Here is an 18217-nt window from a genome sequence, read left to right on the forward strand (position 1 = left end):
AAGTGATGACACATCACAACGAGCATCACATCACAGCAGACTTCATTCCAAAAACATCTTTTTTATTGTTTCCAGGTCATTGTTAAACAAAATAGGAATGATATTGATCATTATTATCCAGAGAATATAAGTTAAATATAAATAAGATAATGTCAGGTCGGCTACCGTCAGAATTAGAATTGCACATCCAAATCATCAGAAAGAAAAGTTTCACATTTCAGAATCAAATCCCACATCAGGCCGACATTTAGCAGTGGTACCGATCCCAATCATAAGCCGAACTTATCCTCCATTTAAAACTCTATAAATATATCACTACATTAAACTTAATCTGCGTATTAATATTAATGATTATTGTTCTTACTATAACGTCAAACTAAACCGTATGTGCACGCAGCTCAGGGAATCTGTAACATGCAGCACGAGTAATCTGCCGAGATTAACGTCTCAATGCCAGGCAAGAAACGGAAACATGAGCCAGAAATATCAAATTCCCGAAAAAGCACAGAGATGGACGAGGCACTGACGTCACAGGAGTTATAATCAGGAGTTTGTCATGCATTTTCTCTCGTATGTTAGACTTTTGAGATTCTAAAAATACACATTTATCTTGTTTACAGCTGGTCACAATGTAGCTTTGATGCATTATTTAGCCTTCATTTTTTAATAAAACTGTAAATCCCAAACCTACACCGAAGTTTTACACATCCACACTGTAAAACTCATCTTCAAACCACAATAAATTCTGTGTTGTATTTCACTAATAAGTCCAGCAGACAAATAAAAAATGCTCATCATTAATTTGATACTTTCCACTGAATACCAGTTACTTATATTTTGCACATGAAGTAATTTCAGAATAAAAGCTCCTGCTCTCCCTCGTACCACCTCCCTCTTCTCCTACTTTCATTGGAATGTTTGCTCCACTTTTTGTATACTTTGTGACACTGAGAAGCACCATCCCAAAAGCAGATTTGGTAAACGGGTGCATATACTGTACGTCTTCCTTGCGCGAGAGAACTTGCTCGGTTCAGTTTTACACACTTTGTGTGGTGCTCACATTGGCAGGATTGAGGGTGTTCTGGCTTTCCCAGGATGCCACACACTAAAACCGGACATGGTACTTTAGGATGCTTTGGATTAAAGCCCATGTCAAATATTTGAATGCATGCTGTACCATTCTGACTGCTCTGCGAGGTTATATTGATTTAATTAACAGTTTATTTTTGTACTGTAGATCTGTTTGTATCAAGTATGGACTTGGTCATCATGAATGGGCATGCTGTCCATTGGTCACACTGCAGTAACTCAAATCACATCACATCACAGCATCCTTCTGTGTACAGCCTTTAACACTACAGCAGCTACGGTGCCTTCATTTCTTCGTGTCATCTTCGTTCCTCTACATGCTGCCAAACATCTCAGTGTCCCCTCTCCGCTTACTTCTCAAACTCTGTTCATCTCTTTAGGAAACCCTTTTCTTCCTTTCTTTAATCCAACTAGATGGTAGGTATATAGATAAAGACAGATAAGCTTCTTCTATTTTTTCTATCCACGACACACTGTGCCTTCTTTGATCAACAGGATCTGACTAGTAAGACTTCTCAGTGGTCCTCTATTGTTTACAGCTCGTTGGTCAGCTCATCTGCAAACTCAGCCATGATGTCATGCACCCAGGTGTCCTTTTCTTCCTGGGAAGTGTCAACTAGGAAGACAGTCAGCTTCCTCTCCCATGGGTTGGTGGCTTCCTGTACGGCCTCCAGCTGGGCCACCATAGGCTTCTTCTCCACGTGGTGCCGGAAAACAATGGAGGCCTCCTCGGACCACTGCCTTTGCTTCACTCCTGCGGGTCAAAACAAATGAGAACCAGGCATAAATAAATAATAAGTCATAAATCAAACGGAGGTCTTGCAGATTGATGTAATTGTATAGCCCAGTTGACTGAGTGTCATGTGATGTGTACTCACCAGCCAGCTGAGCAGTGATTCCCTGAAACGGCAGCTGCCTGAACTCTTTGATCAGAGGTCTGAGCTGTGTGCAGCTGACCAGCTCGTGCTTACCATAGTCCAACTCATAAACAGACACCAAGCCACTGTTCAGAACTCCCTTCACCAGCACACGATGCCAGCTGAAGAATCGATGGAGAGAAAGCACACGAACTTACAATTCAAGTTCTTAACAGCATACGTTGTTAGATTTGTAGTTGTAAACTCACCTGTTTTCCACTTTAGCAGCATAAATCTGATTCTTCTCTATATTTAGTGGTTTCTCCTCTGTTTTATTGTAGTAGAGTATCATCTCTCCCATCAGCACTACCAGTCTGTACATGTCTCCCCATGGCTGTAGCACAAAGTGGCCGGGGTGGCACGCCAATGATACGTATACATCCATGTTGTTTCCTGAAAAAAGTCCAATGTGAAATAAGAACATTGAGGATTAGAGCATTCGAATGCAGTATATACTGTACGGTGGGTGTTTAAAAAAGACAGCAGTGTTTTCTTTAGACAATATACTCGTCCTTGGTACCTATAGTGGGCAGCTCTAATGGTGGTGGCAGCTGGAGAGAGGATGTGGGGGATGATGGTGTTTCTGTCGGGCTGCTGGGGGTGGTGGTGGTGTTTCCACCACCTCCACTGCCTTTGGGTCCCGACAGAGCCCTCCTGAGGTGAGGCTTGACTGGGACATTAGCTGATGTTGGGCTGCCATTGGTGGAGTTACTGGCACTGGAGGTCTTGGTGGATGAAGTAGGTGTGGAAATCCTGGCAGAGCTGAGAAAGTCATAAAACTAGAAATTCAGTTTAAATGAATTACAACTGAGAAAGAAGAGAAAAAAATAGACATTAGCTAGACGGCACAAAGTTAACAGGTGAAAAACCATCATCGAGAACCTGTGGCTGGTCAGGAAGACGTCTGGTTGCTGCTTTAACAGCTCAGACTGGGCCATCTGACGGTTGAGGCTGCGGTCCGGGTCATGGAAGTTCTTGTCTGTGAATAAGTGGACGTGAATGCAGCGCTTCTTTTCATCCACTTTGGCAACCTTGGTGAGTGTGGAGGGACACAAAGGAGAAAAACACAGAGAAAAAAAAACACAGAAAACTCATTTAACACATTTAAGGCTGCGTTTAGCTTCTTCATAGTAGAATATTTTAGAATAGAATATATTAGAACACTTTTCACTGTTGTTTTAAGTTTTTAAATCAATCTAAATATATTGCTATATGTAAAAAAAAAAGCATAGTGTGAATTTTTGTAACATTTTTTATCATCATCTCCATCTCTTCAGATCAAAATGCCAAAAAATACATTTATAAAGGGGACAAAGCCGTTTACCTTCATACTACAGTCAGTGGTGTTCAACACTTTGTCTCGAAGCCACTGCACAGCATCTGGAGTCCAGGATCCAACACTGACAGCCAGGTCTGCTAGACAGCACTTCACAGCCTGAACACAGGTTGCATGCATCAGCTTATCTAACAATATGCCCACATTTCTACAGATACCGTCTAAATCCTAACTGTATAAATATCATATATGATCTTATCACTTATTTCTCTGGTCGGGTGTTCACTGTCTGCACATTAAAGACATAGACCCTGACCTGTGGTGGGATAGCCATAAGGTCACGGAGGAATGGGGGAGGAATCTCCCTCAGCTCAAACACCTCGACAGAAGCCTGCACGCCCACATCAATGAACAGGATGTCCAACACTCTGCTGCCATGAAGGTTGGTGATCTAAAGAGACAAGGAAGCCTCACGTTTTTAAACTGCCTCAGAGAAAAGTTATAGATAAACAGATAACTATACTTTGTACTGATTGCAACACAAGGATTAACTGAGGTAGTGACTGCTTATCAAAGGTTAACAAAAGGAAATAAATGGTCCTCTATTGTGCAACAGTCATTTTGTTCCTTACTTGAACTTGTTTAATAATTCACATTGTTTATTGCAGGAAACAGTTACCTCGACACGGGACCATTTTCCTTTGTAGCGAGCCAAACATCTTTTCCCACAAAAAGGTCGGGAGACAAGGAACTCTGATGTTACCTGGAATAAAATGAATGGAATTAAAATCTTTAATAAGAAAACAAAAAAACATAATTGTTACATTTGACTACACTGTTACAATGTGACTTTGATCTAAAATGTACATTTCTTTAATGTTTAATGTTTCATTCTGTGCATTTTTGACCTAAAATCATCTGATCCAATAAATCTTCCGTCTTAACAAAACACACTGGCACCTCTGCTCTGTTTACCCAAACGCTGACGTAAAAATGACGCTACATGCTTTAAAGGCCGCTGAACTACAAAAGCATCCGCTGCACTGTGCTGCTAACAGATTAAGTGGCTTGGCCATGTCTTAACTCCAGATTAGCAACCTAATCTTAATCTGTCCACAACACTGCCTGAGAGAAGACACATGGCATTGCTACATTCACAAAAGTCTTTTTAAGATGAAGTTGATGAGCTCCCATCTACTAATTCAAAGAGAATTAGAAGAAGAGATAAAAGGTTGGATTATATTTTCCAGTTTGTACACAGGACGCATGTATGTATGACCCAATGTGATCCAGTTATTTAATGACAATAAATGCATTTTTACAAAAGCTCTAAGAAAGGATAAAATGTAAAGCCACAGAAAGAGAAGTGTGAGCTAGAAAATGAAATTCTCATTTGGAACGAGTCTCATTCATGTCCTCAGAGCCTGAAATTAGCATGAAGTTTTCTGAAGGTAATCTACTCAAACATAGCCATGAAACTGTGGAAGTGTCCCGGAAACAGATCTGCAGAAAACTGAAATGAATAAATTGTCTCACCTGGGTCTGCTGCTGGACAAAAGCTACTACGATATACAATGTTCAGTTGAGTTGTTTTGTCAACTGTTGTTCGCAGACTAACGTTCAAGTGTAGCCATTTAACAGTATTTAACTGTACTGAAAATAGTAACATAAACAGCTACAGTGTGTAATAGACACTATCACGTAATATACTTGAAATAAATGTAATTTAAATTAAATAATATTGTTGCTTTTTCTACAACATGCTGTCTGTTCTTCTGCATATGCTCAGCTGTAATATTTGCATATCAATTAAAAATGACAAGATATCAGTCATGTTAGCTATTTTAGCTTTTCTCTAATACTACGATAAGTAGATATAACATATCAAGGCTACAAGTTTATAATCAGTCTACATATTGATAAAAGTATTACAGTTCCAAAACAGCTCTGAGACAGCACACGAAGCAAGCGTTTACCTGTGAGTGGAAGTACGTCTCTATTTTCTCCAGTGTCTCATTCATTTTGGCAAGACCTCTGGAGGGAAGCTGACAGTAGATAGTCCCATCTGAGCAAACACTACTGATGGTCACATTCATATAAGCGCTGTTCACCTGAGGAGAGCCATAAAAACAATTTTGCTGTGTTACAACACCACATGCATACCCACACCCACACGCACAATCGCTTCGGTACCTGTAACGGACTTGCTAGCGACTTGTCGTGCAGAGCTTTCATGCAGGCAGCATTGATGTTTATGTCATCATCCTGCGACGTGTCGTACAGGACAACCAGAGGGGTCTGCCCTCTCTCTAGGATCTCGGCCAAGAGAATCTTTCCACTCGCCATCGTCTCAAACTTCTTCAGCACCGCCGGGTCCTGACAGAATGGCTCAAGGCCTAGGCACACACAAAGACACAAAAAACATATATTCTCAGGTACTGGAAACCTTTGGAGAAGCTCTTTTCCATAGAACGATCAGTTCTGTTCAGGATACCTTAATTTACCTCTAAGTGTCCCTGCTCACAACTCTGACTGGGCCCTGCAGCACTGAACATTTCTGACTGGTCGACTGTTTATTGGCTGCATTACCGACATCTACTTACACAACTCGAACAGTTATGTGCAAAATGACGTATAAAGAGAAAAGTTATTTTTGGACTAATCTCCACAGCTTTTCGCTGTGTGTGGAGGCAACTTTACTTAAAATCCCCGGGAATAAAATCTCAGTCTTTTGTGCATACGAACCAACTAGGAAAGGAAAAGGAAAGTTTGACAAGAATGGTAAAGAATTTTTCTAAGTAATGCTCAATTTTCTTCTAAATTAATTGTGTTTTTATGATTAAATAATGAACACACCCACCTGCCAGTTTACACTTGGTTGCCTGGAAAGGCAGTTTAAAGAACTTCTCATGCAGCTCAAACGCTTTGTTTTTGCTGATCACCTCTGAGAAGCCATGATCCACATAATACACCTATAGAGCCAAAAAAGAAAAGATCAGAGGGAGAACTTATACTTTCTAAAATTAATCCTTCAGGTCATTTCCTGTGTTTGACCCCTCACCTTGACCTTGTCAGTCATGACCTCACAGACTTGTGCCCTCAGAATCTCCTCCTCTTCCTCCGCCCTGACTGCAACAAGCTGTCCCGAGGATAGGGACGATACAGGTGTTGGGCTGCTTTGGTCCAAGCCATAAAACTCTCTCATTTCATCTTCCATGGACTCCTGAGCCTGGGAGTAACCCTCACCGATGTACCTGCAGCGGAGGAGAGACAGTCAGGGATTTATGCTCTCTGCCGTGTTAAGACGCAATCGCACAACTTCTGTCTTACCTGAGTAAAACCCCGTTTGTGTTGGTCGCCTCCACCACCAGCACAGAGGGGTACTCCTCTTTGGGGATCTGTAGTGGAGGCACTGCCTGGTTGCTGAGCCTCCTCCCCAGCTCCTTCCTCACCCTCAGCTCCTCCTCATTGGCTGAAGAGTTCCTCCTGTTGCAGTTCTCGTCCTCTCCTCCTCCACCTCCAGTACTGCTTCGCCTGTACAGGATGGCCCTCTTGGGGTTGTCAGGCATCGGGTAGTCGATGGTGCAGATGTCAGAGAGGAGATCGAGGTTGACCAGAACATGTCCTGGCAGTTTGGTCTTAAAGACACATAAGATATAATAATATTATCAGGTTCACCCGGCATGTACATGAAAGTATACTGAAGTATTACTGACTTTGTATGTGTCCTGGAAGAGCTTGGGGAGCGCATGGGCCCACAGGCCACTGGAGTACTTCACTAACAGTTCCTCCAGCTTCTGCTTCAGGTCAGGGCTGAGGGTTGCAGGGGACGAGGGAGGGCTGGGTGAAGAGGAGGATGAAGGTGGAGACTGAGAAGACCGAGAGCCAGAGCGAGTCGGACGAGTGCTGGGGGGTCTCTGTTGGACAGAGGATTGGAAAGGTTTGTCTGCGGGCACGGTTGTGGTTGTAGCAGAGTTTGGGTGGGTGAGGATGGGCGAAGAGGAGGAGGAAGTGTTTGTCTGTTCCTTGGCAGGGTAGAGAAGCCGCTCTGATGGGTTGCTGCTGCAGGTTTTCTCTACCTGGAAAAACAAACGGAGCAGCCCTATTACAAAAGCATTTTGCATTTGCATTGCTTCGAAACAGAAACCCTTATTAAGCTACCAAAGCACGAATAATAAATACACATACTATGCAAATGTGTGTCCAGGTCTCCAGGTCTTTAATGGCCTCTGTGGGCAGGTCTTGTTTGTAAAGCTCTCTGTACATCTGAGGCAGTTTCGACACCCAGAAGCCATTACTGTACTTCGCCAAGATCTCTCTGATGTGACCTTGGACCAGTTGGGGGTTGTAGGGCTTTCCTTTCCCAGAACCAAAGCTCTCATTTAAGTTTGAGGGTGCTGGAAGATAAATAGAGAAAAACAGACAAGAAGGGAAAAAAAGATCAGACACATGTATAAAGGCCACTACTGCTTCTAAAGTAATTATTTCCTTGGACCTAAACTATTAGATTGAATGACGTGACTTCCCCTCTAAAAGTGAAATAGAAGCAAAAGAGAAAACAAAATAGGAGAGTGACAAAAGTCCCATTACTTCTATTTTTATGTGCTGACTCAAAGGCAACCCAAAATAAAAGCAAGAGCAATATTAAAAAACAAAATCACTAATAATCAGAAACGAATTGTCTTCTGCTGATTCGGAGGACAGAACGATACACAACATGTATTTTTAGTGTGCTGAAAAGGAGCCTGTCCTACTTACGAGCGGTCTGCTGGGAGTTTCTGGAAAGGTGAGCGTGCACCTCCTTCTGAAACCGTGACGGTAGGGTCATCCTCCTGAACACAAGAGAACAAACAAGAAGGATAATTAGTTTTTTGTAAGTTCTAAAAGCAAAGAAAAAGAAAATACTGATGACAGGCTGTCTACCTGTTTCTTCCTTCTTTGTTTAGAACGTCTGACTCTTGGGGCATCCTTTAAAAAAACATTACATTTGATTTGGAGCTGGAAGGTCTTCTATCGTATTTGAGGCAAAGCACAACGACAGCTTCAAAATGACTGAGGTAACATTTCAAAGTCCAACCAGATAGCTTGCTAAAGTTCAAAAGCAAATTTTGATCTGTTCTCAGAATGATGACCTGTTAATCCTGAGACACTGCACAGCAGGAACTGCATTGCACTAGTTTCCCAATGCATTGATCTGCTGAGTACCTCTATCTCTACACTGAGTAGAATATCCATCTCTTTATTCTGCTGAAATCTTCACTGAGCTTCCATCAATTTCGTCTGCCCCTCATCCTTATCATGCCTGTGGGTCAACTCAATCACACAGCTTTGTTTAAACATTTCTCCAATCTTCAGTCAGAAGTCTTGCCTCACTCAGGTACATGTTAATGTAATCATGCAGTCAATAAACAGAGCAAGAGCCCCAAATGGCTGTGAGGACATTAGAATGTCTTACCTACACATAAAATCTGTATATTACAAAACACAATAACAGGAAATGTGCACTACACTGACCTCTTTCTTTATTTTTGAGGCCTGTGGAGGTGGTGAAAACACACTGAAGGAATAAACAATGAAAAGTAAATTCAGGCTTTTTATTGAGGCGCCCTGAATAACTACATATGTTATGTTGGTGTAGCAACATTAATGTGGAGGTCTCCATCAATCACAATGTCCAGTGTTTTCTTATATAAATAAAATGATTGAAAGCAGTACAACAGGTTCAATCGTGCAGTGTGCAGATATAAAGCTGTGTCCAAGTGTTTCCCCTATGTTGCCTGCCTCAGTACGCTGGCAAGAATGAAGAAGAGTAGTTTTTAATTTGAGACAAATATAGTCGTTTTCTAAAGTTATGAGCTTTTATTGTACCTACAGTAATCTAATGAACCGTCTTCAACTTAATTAACGTTTTCCTTACTTCACTGGTTTTTCATCAAATGACATATAAATGATCTTTAAATGTAATTCAGTGTTGTACTGCGCCTGTCTTTTTACTGAATTTACAGCTTGCACATCCAGGCAGCCCATAGTGCTACTGCACACACTACACACACACACACACACACACACACAAATAAATGATGATGACTCTGGCTTGCACGGTGGAACATCTAGAGGGATACAGAGATGTGCTGATTCACTCTGTGCCGGTTTAGAAGAGTTAATCTACCACAGAATAGAACAGGGATTAAAACGGGCTCATGCTCCCCCTGCACTGGGCTCGTGTCCCCTGCCAATACACCAGGCGTCCCACCCTGTTGCCCCATTGTATTACAGAGGCCCAGCAGCACACTGAGCACCTTCAGTGATACAGATATAGAACTGATGTCAGTTGTTTTCACAGGACAGTGAACTAAATAGTGGGTGGATGGAAGTGGGAGAAACAGTCATTGAGCAGAAGTCATTTTTGATTCATTGTTTAAGCACTGCAAAAAGACGGTATTTAGCACGATTAGCTTCCTCAACAACAAACAATGCGGTAGTTAACTAAATTAGAGATGTAGCAAATGACAGCAGCAGCATGAGTACAAATGGAACAATGTTAGATACATTTACAAAAAAGAAGCAAAAAGAAGGAAGAACAAAGATAGAAAGAATGAAGGGAGACAGAACACAGAGAGAGAACCAGAATAATGTAGAGAGCGCATCAGCAGCCCAGTGCTGAATAAACAGCAGCAGCAGGGAGATGGTTATCACCCAGAAACCAAGCAGAGTTCAACCAGACATCCATTCACGAGCAGACTATTTTGATTCAGCTCAGCTCACACAGGTGGAGAGAAGGCAGAAAGAGAGGGTTGCAATGATTTTTTACATTGCCTATAACTTTATAAAAGCAAATAAAGACCACTACAAAATTAGCTCTTTTATATCTTCCATGACTGAAATATTTTAAAACAACTTTTCTGGCATGAGATCTGAATTTTTTGAGCACAGCTGCCTGTGGCACATTACTCTACATGGGTTTCCAAAGGACTGTGGAAGTCTGGTTGATGACTGATACATGTAAGTGGGGTTGAAGGATAGGTAACTAGGTCTTTTTATTGTAAAACCCTAAAGAATTTTTCACTTTTTTGTCCAGTTCCAAAGACTGGATTTTGTTATTGAGGGCATTTTATATCATCTAATCAAATAAATAAATTTAACTGACAATCTGATCTGAAAAGTGAAACACTGCTCTTCTCAACCTTCCCTCTGGATCTACTCACTCTCATCCAAATCCAAATTCCTTTACTCACTTGTCTGGAGGTTGGTTTCCTTTCCTGTTGGAAGTGTTCTGACTGGACATCTTGTTCGGATGCCCCCCTGTCTTGCCCTCTGATGGGCCATCCCTTAAGTCTCTTGCCTGTCTGAAGTCCCCATGTCCACCCCCACGGCCAGGGCCTCCTCCTCTACCCCCGCCTCGGCCACGGTGGTTCGGTTGCCTCAGAGAGTTTTGAGGTTTGGCTGTGGAGAGAGGGAAAGCAAACAAGAAAAAAAATAAAGTTAAGGACTTGAAGTGAATATAAGTGCAAAAACACAAACACACACAGACACACACACAACCTAACTAAGCTAAACCTGATTCTAGGACATGGACAGTGTGCCTGAAATCCTTGCAGTTGTTGCGTTCTACTGTAAATTGTCTGAGAACCACTAAGTCCACGTGGAAAAAAACAGGCATTTATGTCACCCGGGCCTGAAAGAACCCTAGCAGGCTCGCTGACACGGAAAGTATAATCAAGGCTTTCAGCTTCTCTGTTTAAATTTTCACACAGCTTGTGTAATAAATGGGCGTGCAAGATGAAGGTTGTTCAGATTAAGATGGAAATATAGAAAACACATGTCACTGCTACGAGGGTTGGCTTAAGATTAGTACAAAAATCAAGAAGACAGTAATGAAATTGCTGCTATAGTATTCAAACTTCATACTTATGTTTTTGTATAAAAAAAAAGCAAAAAAGATCTAACAGAGATTTTTAGCTTCAGTGCTGCAGAACTGATGTACTTTTAAAATCTAAAAGGAGCAAATCTAGGTGTTTCCACTTGCTTCCAGTCTTTATGTTCAGTTAAGATAACCGACACATGGCTGTAGTGCACCAGTTATTGAACAGATGCCTTATTTAGCTTGAAGCAATAAAGGAAAGCAAAGTTTATTCCTTTCAACTGGCACAGCTAAGGTGAAAAACAAGTTCAACTGTATGGTGTATATGTTTAGTTTAAGACTGGGAGTACATGTAACAAAAAACATCAGGATTAGTCTGATGTGAGTATAAATCCAGTAATTGTAATCCATTATAGTCCCTGTTTATCCAGCAGAAAGATGGAAAGTCAGAGTTACACCATTCACATTTGTCCTGACATCACATTTCTGCGCGATGACCTCACCAGTATACCTCCTTGTGCATAACCCTTAGTCATTTACACTCCCACACTCTGTCCTTTTCATTTCTTCCTCACACTGACTCTTCTTTTATCTCCACTCTTTCTTCTCAATCTCTTTGCTTCTCTGTGAGATCCAGAACTTTCTCCTGCTTTCTTATTCACTCTGTTCCCACTGAATCTCCACAATTTCTACTGAGAGAAAAGAGCTCCTTCATCAGCCAGTGACTTCAAAAGTCATCAGTAGGCAATTCCCGCATCTAAATCTATTCTGTGGACATCCTATTGGCCACTGGCACTCAGTTAATTAATAAATCAGCCAGTTAATAAATCACTGAACTATACACACAAACACACACACATTAGAGAAACTCAGCAGGCATAAGCATAAATCCACATGCAGATACAGTCAAGGACAAACACCCACAAACATACACACCAACACTAAGAGCAGACGCTGCATCACCTCACCGGCATGGACACACAGTCCCTGGTCTGTCTCTGCCTGAATATCAATAACCCAAGCGGGGAGGAGAGAAGGAGAGGGTGCATGTGCGTGGGGAAGAGAGAGCTTGATTTGTGAATCAGCGTCTCCTCGCTTGCAGCTGACTCTCAGCTGCTACAGACCGTGTTAGCCTCGGATTTCAACATCCCCCTCTCCCTCCCTCTCTCTCCTTTTTTTGACTCCTTCCTTCCCTGTCTCCTTACCATTTCACCATCCCTCCATCTTTCTTCTCCTCCAACCGTCTCACTGCCACTCTTTCTCTCTCCTCTACTCCTTTGTCTCCCTCTCTCTTTCTCCTCCCTGCACTACCACCTCCCACTTCCTCCTCTGGCTCTCAGAATATCCTGCAGCATCACAGTCTAGCACATGTGTATGCACTGTAAATCTTTTAGTGCAAGTGTGTGTGTGTGAATGCAAAACGATAAATAAAAGTTCAGAAATGTTTGTGGACACGCAGTAAGGATGTATATGGGCTGAGATCTCGGTACACCTGATGCTCACGTGCAGCCCTGAATACCGTGGAGCTGCTTGTCTGAGTGTGTGAGATATTCTTAGTACCTAAAGGATGAACAGGTCTCCACAGAGGGGCAGTTAAACAGGGCAGCTGTTCATCTACAAACTGTGAGGCTGCAGCACATAAAGCATTTGCATTTTGCATTGTCACAGTACTGAGAGAGACACTGAACACCACTTCTGTTTCTATGCTGCTGCTGCAGCACTGCTGCACTGTAGCACTAGAGGCGTCTGGAAAAGCTCCTTTTTGTTGTGTGAAAATGGGAAAGTTTGGGTACTACAAAACTGCTCCGTCATCGTCATTGGGCTTTTACACAGCAGATGGCTCCACTAAATGGCTCACTTGCCAAATTGAGCTCTCAGTTTATCTCTGAAAAGTGTTTTTTTCTATGATTCTCAGGAAAACTGCAACATTAGGGTGTATATTCTACAACAATACAACAACGTCCAATCTTTAGGTTGTTTTGCGAACATATGTTCAATTTTGTGATGTAATTTACTCAGTCTTCAATCGCTTTTTCTAGCTGAGCTCCACATATTCATGCTCTTGCATGTGTGACTGCAGAATGATAAATACTGGGATTTTTACTCCGAACTGAACCTGATGGAGAGTCAGAGGAAGGGAAAAATGCCGATGCATATGAGGATACATCTAGTTTAACTTTTTACAGTGAGCAGAATAAAAACATGTCTCCTTGTCCTTTCTCAGCAGTGCGCACACACACAGAGCAACATTCATGTTTCTTTCTTCCTTTTACTTCCCGTCAGTAGGCACGATTACTAGTTGCCAAAACACACTTATTAGGTGTGTTCCATTAATGTCTGAATATAAGTATGTTAGAGTTATAGTTAAATTAATATGTGCAACATTTCCAGTCTCATGCTTTCTTCTTCAGACACTTGCAATCGAACGCAGCAATATAAATAGTATAACATGTAAGAGTTAAATTCCTCTTAGTGCCATTTGGCGAGCTGTGCCAATTAACTTTGAAATATAATATGAAATATAAACTTTTCAAATTACTGACAACAGCAGACTTTGAGAGTTAATAAATATGTAAAAATGTTTTGTCTCTGTGATGTGTTTTACAATATTATGAACCGCAAGTTCTAAATATGAATGATGGTCAGGTTCGAGTTGATCTTTTCAGTCAGCAGTGTGGCTGCTCTTCTCTATCAGCCCATCAGTTGTAAAACCAGGTTGTGTGACAGCAGCCCTGGTGCATAGCTCTGATTCAGTTTCACACACTGCCGAAAAACCCAGAGCGTCGGGCACATTTACACATGTGTCACAGTAACAGTATTTTCATTGCCCTAAATCAGCCTTACTGGTAATTACCAAAATACTTTTTAATGCTTCATTATTGGTTCATCTGCAAGTATACAGAAGCTCTTTAATCTAAATATTTTTAATGCTAAAAAATAATTATTGTAGTTATCCATGAATGGTCAAATTTGCTAATTAACAAAAAAGCTAAAAAAACCCCCCAACAACACAAAAACAGTGAAATACATTTTTTTTTCTAAAGTTATCGCAGTTATTTACCTGCACGCCTTAACTGAAGAATTAGTTTTAGTGGTTGAATGCTATGATTGATAAACATCTGACTTCTCAGAAAAGTCCAATGTGCCAGTTCAAATGTGGGTATACAAACAGAAATTCAGTTCGGTGAATTGAATTGAATTCAGTAACTTTTAAACAAGTTTTTGATACATTTTTACATTTTTTGTGTTTTCTTGTTTTTATCACAGGTGGTTTATTAAATTTGTTGAGCACTGCAGATTTTATTTCTGTATGAAATTTATATATTTATCTCTGAATAAAGCCTGCGCTCCATCTGAGTTTCAATCCTCAGGACCACAAAAAGTCCCAAGCAATTTCTAACATAGGAGTTCACCTGTATATCATTCACATATTTATTCTTCTGCAGCCTGCTGACTGTAAGCACACCCCTGACTCTTCTGATGTAGATACCAACAGATTTGAGATTGAATTCAGTTAATGACAATATTATTAGACAGATTGCAGACTCTGTTCAGTTTAAGACCATTAGCAGACTGAGTCAGTCTTATTGCTGTTTTATCCCCATATTATTGCCTTCTTGACGCATCAACATTAGTATGAAGATGGCAACTGACTGCAAGGGGATGCCTCGCCGCTTTCTGTGAAGAGCGCATTAGAGATCGTGAGTTGACTGCACATGATCCAAATAATTTGGGTCAAGCTGCGGTCTCCAGTTACTGTTGTCTATGTTGGCCCAGGAGGTCAAACGCACTGGAACTTAAACAAAATACCAGCAAAACAGAAAAACATTGCCAAACTTTGAATGAAAATATTTGCCAGTTTCTCTAAAATGGTCATGCATAAACAAAGATGTACTTGAAAGCTAATAATCTATTAACAAATCTATGCTTCTGTTTCTTTATCAAAGAGTCATACGGTTGAAGGAACGAAAAACAGTAACCTTTGGATTTAAGGATTGTTTGAACCTTCTTTATCAGCAGCACAGCAGTCAAAGTATTTGTGAAAGCTGGAGCTCAGACCTGCTCATCGGGAAGAATGTTGACTCATTCTTCCAAAAAGAAGTTTCTGATTAGCTTTCCTGTTACCACGTCTGATGTTACTCGTTCTCTGACTTCATCCCACAATGCACCTGGAGGCCCACCTCTAGGCAGAGTATAAGCAGCACCAAATCCTCTCCTTTTACTAACAAATGATCTAATTAACTGATCAACACACATTCATTATGAATATGCTGACTTGGACATCCCTGTACGGGTCCCGGATTTTTTTTTTTTTTTTTTTTTACCATTGAGGACAAGGGGGGCAGCTGGTTTGACCCTCATCTGGGTGTTGACGAGGTGAGGTCGACCCGTCTTCTTGGATGTGCGCTGACGAGCCACCACCTTGGCTAGATGACCTGTCTCCTTGGCCCCTGAGGCAAAATAAACCATCTGGAAATAGAGAATGCAACAAGCATGCAGTTGTGCTCTAATGTAATGTAGACATGGTTAAATCCTGCAGGCGTAATGCACATCACACAATGTAACAATCTGCCAATGATGTGTTTAAAGAAAGAAAGCAGAAAAATATATATCATTCATTGCCGCTTATGTCATCGACACACACCTCTCCCGAGCGGCTGCGCTCCATGCGGACTAAAGATGGCATGTTGGCTAGAAGAGCATCCAGGTTGCTGTGTCCCATCTGCTTATGTGGTATGTGCTCCCCAGTCAGCTCCTTATACTCTGACTGCAGGTGTGACAATGACACTCCACCTTTGTTGGACTGCAGGATTCCCCGCAGCATTTTTTTCGCCACTTCCGCATCAGCCATCTGAAGGAAAAAAACAAAAACAAACCCAAAACGCAATTTTTTAAACACTTCAGTTCTGAAATCTTTTAATCTGATAATGACACAAACCCATTCAAATGTCCACACAGGCTGGGTTTACCCTGTAGGTCAATGAAGGACTGGTTAGGCAAGTTTCCATGAAGTGTTGATCAGATTTCAAGAAACAAGCAGTGTATTCAAATCTAAATCTCTGTTGCAAAGTAAAACTGCAACTGAATTCAGAAGTCATAGTATCAGTACAGTATTTGCTTTTTCTTTTAGACATAAAAAAAAAACATCCATGACCAAAGCAAACAAATGTAAAACAAAAGCAAACAAAAATAAAAACCTGCTTTTGAAAAATACAGTAAATAAATAGATCCACGCCATCTGTTGATCCATCTGTTTGGCAAAGAGCTCCTCTTGTTTGTGTTTTTATTTTGAAAAAAGGCTGTTACATTCCATCTCTCTGCACAAAAATGCTTTCGGTTTCCAAACTAAAGCGCCCTGCAGCGGAATTGAAACATACAGAGCTGCTCCCTTTCGAACTTTAGGCAAAAGTAAAACGAAAAGATTTCAACAAGCATTTGGTATCAAATCTCGCTTCTGACCGACATGGAGACACACCCTGAAAGCAGAATTAGGGGTCCAGACACACTGGAGTGTAAACAACAAGTGGAAATCCTCAACTTGCCCCTTAAAAAAATAACAATGACTAAAATTTAGGAATACGCGAGATCGGGCACACTCGGAAAGAGTCAACTTTGCACTTTGGGAAACACAAACGATATCTGATCTTCTTTCGAAATTGGTCCCCGAAAAATCAATTATTCAAATTAAAGTATTTCTAAATATATTTATCCGTTCAGGTAGTACCGTGATGAAGAAGGTGGTGGAACTGGAGCAGGATGAAGTTAAAGTATCAGACTATTTCAGAATGAGATGGCTTTAGGCCACTTGTTGATATGGCCACTCTGAGCAGCGCAGACAGCAGACGGGAGAGGGATGAATGACGTAACGTGTCACACTTCAACTCCACACCCTCCATCGGGACAAAACTATTTGCTTTAACTTCTTCTGCCTTTATGAGTTTCATGAGCAAAAACTGTGCTTAAGTGGCTCTGAAAAAATAAAATCACACCAACAGAGCACACCGGTATACAGCCCGCTTATGCGACCATACTGCGCGCAATATCGAGTTAAATCCTCATACCAAAGCCGGGACAGTGGCTCCGTCGACTTGGTTAAAAAGCGATATCAAAATACCGGAACTATATAAATCCTGCCTTCATAATAAAACAACTGCGATACTCCGGTTACTTTTCCCAAGGCAAATGACTAACAATAGCTTTAATTTTGAAAGTAGCTGCCGGAAATAAAGTTTGCTAGACCGATTGAAAACTTTTCAACCATCAAATCCGGGAGTAGCCCAAAAAACACAAAAAAACACCACCGGCCAAGCTTTATTAGGAGTTAAACTTTTTAAGCCCCATGTAAGTTATTCTAAAAGCTACCAGAACAGTCTACCTTGCTCTACACGGACGAGGTGGTGAAGTCAGGACCTGGTCCAGTCGCTTTGGCGCTGTCACCGCCACGGGGGTTGGCTTCGTTCCCGGTGTGTGCCGGCCGGCAGGCACAGCCTCTCCTCCGCCACCTGATTGGTCGGCTGCGCATAGGCCTCTGGATAATTACACGTCAATACGCATCCAGGGACCCGATCCATCCACACCAAAACGGTTGTTTGTATGTGTGTGTGTGTGTGTGTGTGTGTGTGTGTGTGTGTGCAATAACGCATGAAGGGCCTTCGTGTTACTGTAACACAGATATGTCTAATAAGTGTAATAAGTGACCAACCCAAAATAAAAATATAACAACAGCATAACATAACAAAAGAAGAGAGTTGTCTCCCCAGGCCAATTTAATGTATCCTTTCTTTTAATATTCACTTATTACTAACATAGCACAATTAGACTAGTGTATTAATTGACATGGTTATTTTGTTGAACAGAAACCAAACTGTAAAACAATCTGACTACTTATTTGCCTCCCCTGTAAAATGTGATGATGTGGCTTTTAACCGCCCGTTAAAATTTTAATTGAAATCTCAGTAAACCAACAGCAAATCCCATTCTTGTATTGTACCGTGTTTTTTCGTAACCGCATAAGCTGGGTGTTTTCATTGCAAACAGAATTCACCAGCCACTAGGGGCGCTATTTTCCCCATT

At 41.3% G+C, this 18217-nt stretch overlaps 1 protein-coding gene across 8 annotated transcripts; it reads right to left on the bottom strand.

Annotated features, from left to right (window-relative positions):
- Positions 1-41: 41 nt before the first annotated feature.
- On the bottom strand, positions 42-17727 carry tdrd7b (tudor domain containing 7 b). Of its 8 annotated transcripts, none has more exons than XM_005462501.3 (21): positions 17520-17727; positions 15789-15995; positions 15469-15613; positions 10518-10725; positions 8206-8250; positions 8041-8114; positions 7471-7679; positions 6999-7361; positions 6613-6920; positions 6344-6536; positions 6143-6254; positions 5476-5678; positions 5259-5393; positions 3962-4045; positions 3599-3733; positions 3331-3441; positions 2889-3037; positions 2527-2768; positions 2216-2399; positions 1968-2128; positions 42-1843 (listed from the first exon to the last, which is right to left on the bottom strand). In XM_005462501.3, exons 2-21 carry the CDS (start codon positions 15993-15995, stop codon positions 1623-1625), a joined length of 3489 nt encoding a protein of 1162 aa, XP_005462558.1. In that variant the 5' UTR covers positions 17520-17727; the 3' UTR covers positions 42-1622. The 8 variants fall into 8 exon arrangements, with proteins under 8 accessions (XP_005462558.1, XP_005462560.1, XP_005462559.1 ...); XM_005462503.2 differs by lacking the exon at positions 17520-17727 and adding an exon at positions 17206-17226; XM_005462502.4 differs by lacking the exon at positions 17520-17727 and adding an exon at positions 16869-17172.
- Between the last annotated feature and the right edge of the window lie 490 nt (positions 17728-18217).

This window comes from Oreochromis niloticus, linkage group LG3 (assembly GCF_001858045.2).
Source record: "Oreochromis niloticus isolate F11D_XX linkage group LG3, O_niloticus_UMD_NMBU, whole genome shotgun sequence".
Taxonomy (NCBI): Eukaryota; Metazoa; Chordata; class Actinopteri; order Cichliformes; family Cichlidae; genus Oreochromis; species Oreochromis niloticus.

Coding starts and splice junctions, on each gene's coding strand:
- tdrd7b (XM_005462501.3), bottom strand. CDS start 15,995: ATGGCTGATGCGGAAGTGGCGAAAAAAATGCTGCGGGGAATCCTGCAG. Junction 6,921..6,998: donor TCTTCCAGGACACATACAAA/GTCAGTAATACT, acceptor TGTGTCTTTAAG/ACCAAACTGCCAGGACATGT. Junction 4,046..5,258: donor AGACGTACTTCCACTCACAG/GTAAACGCTTGC, acceptor ATTTTATTCCAG/GTAACATCAGAGTTCCTTGT.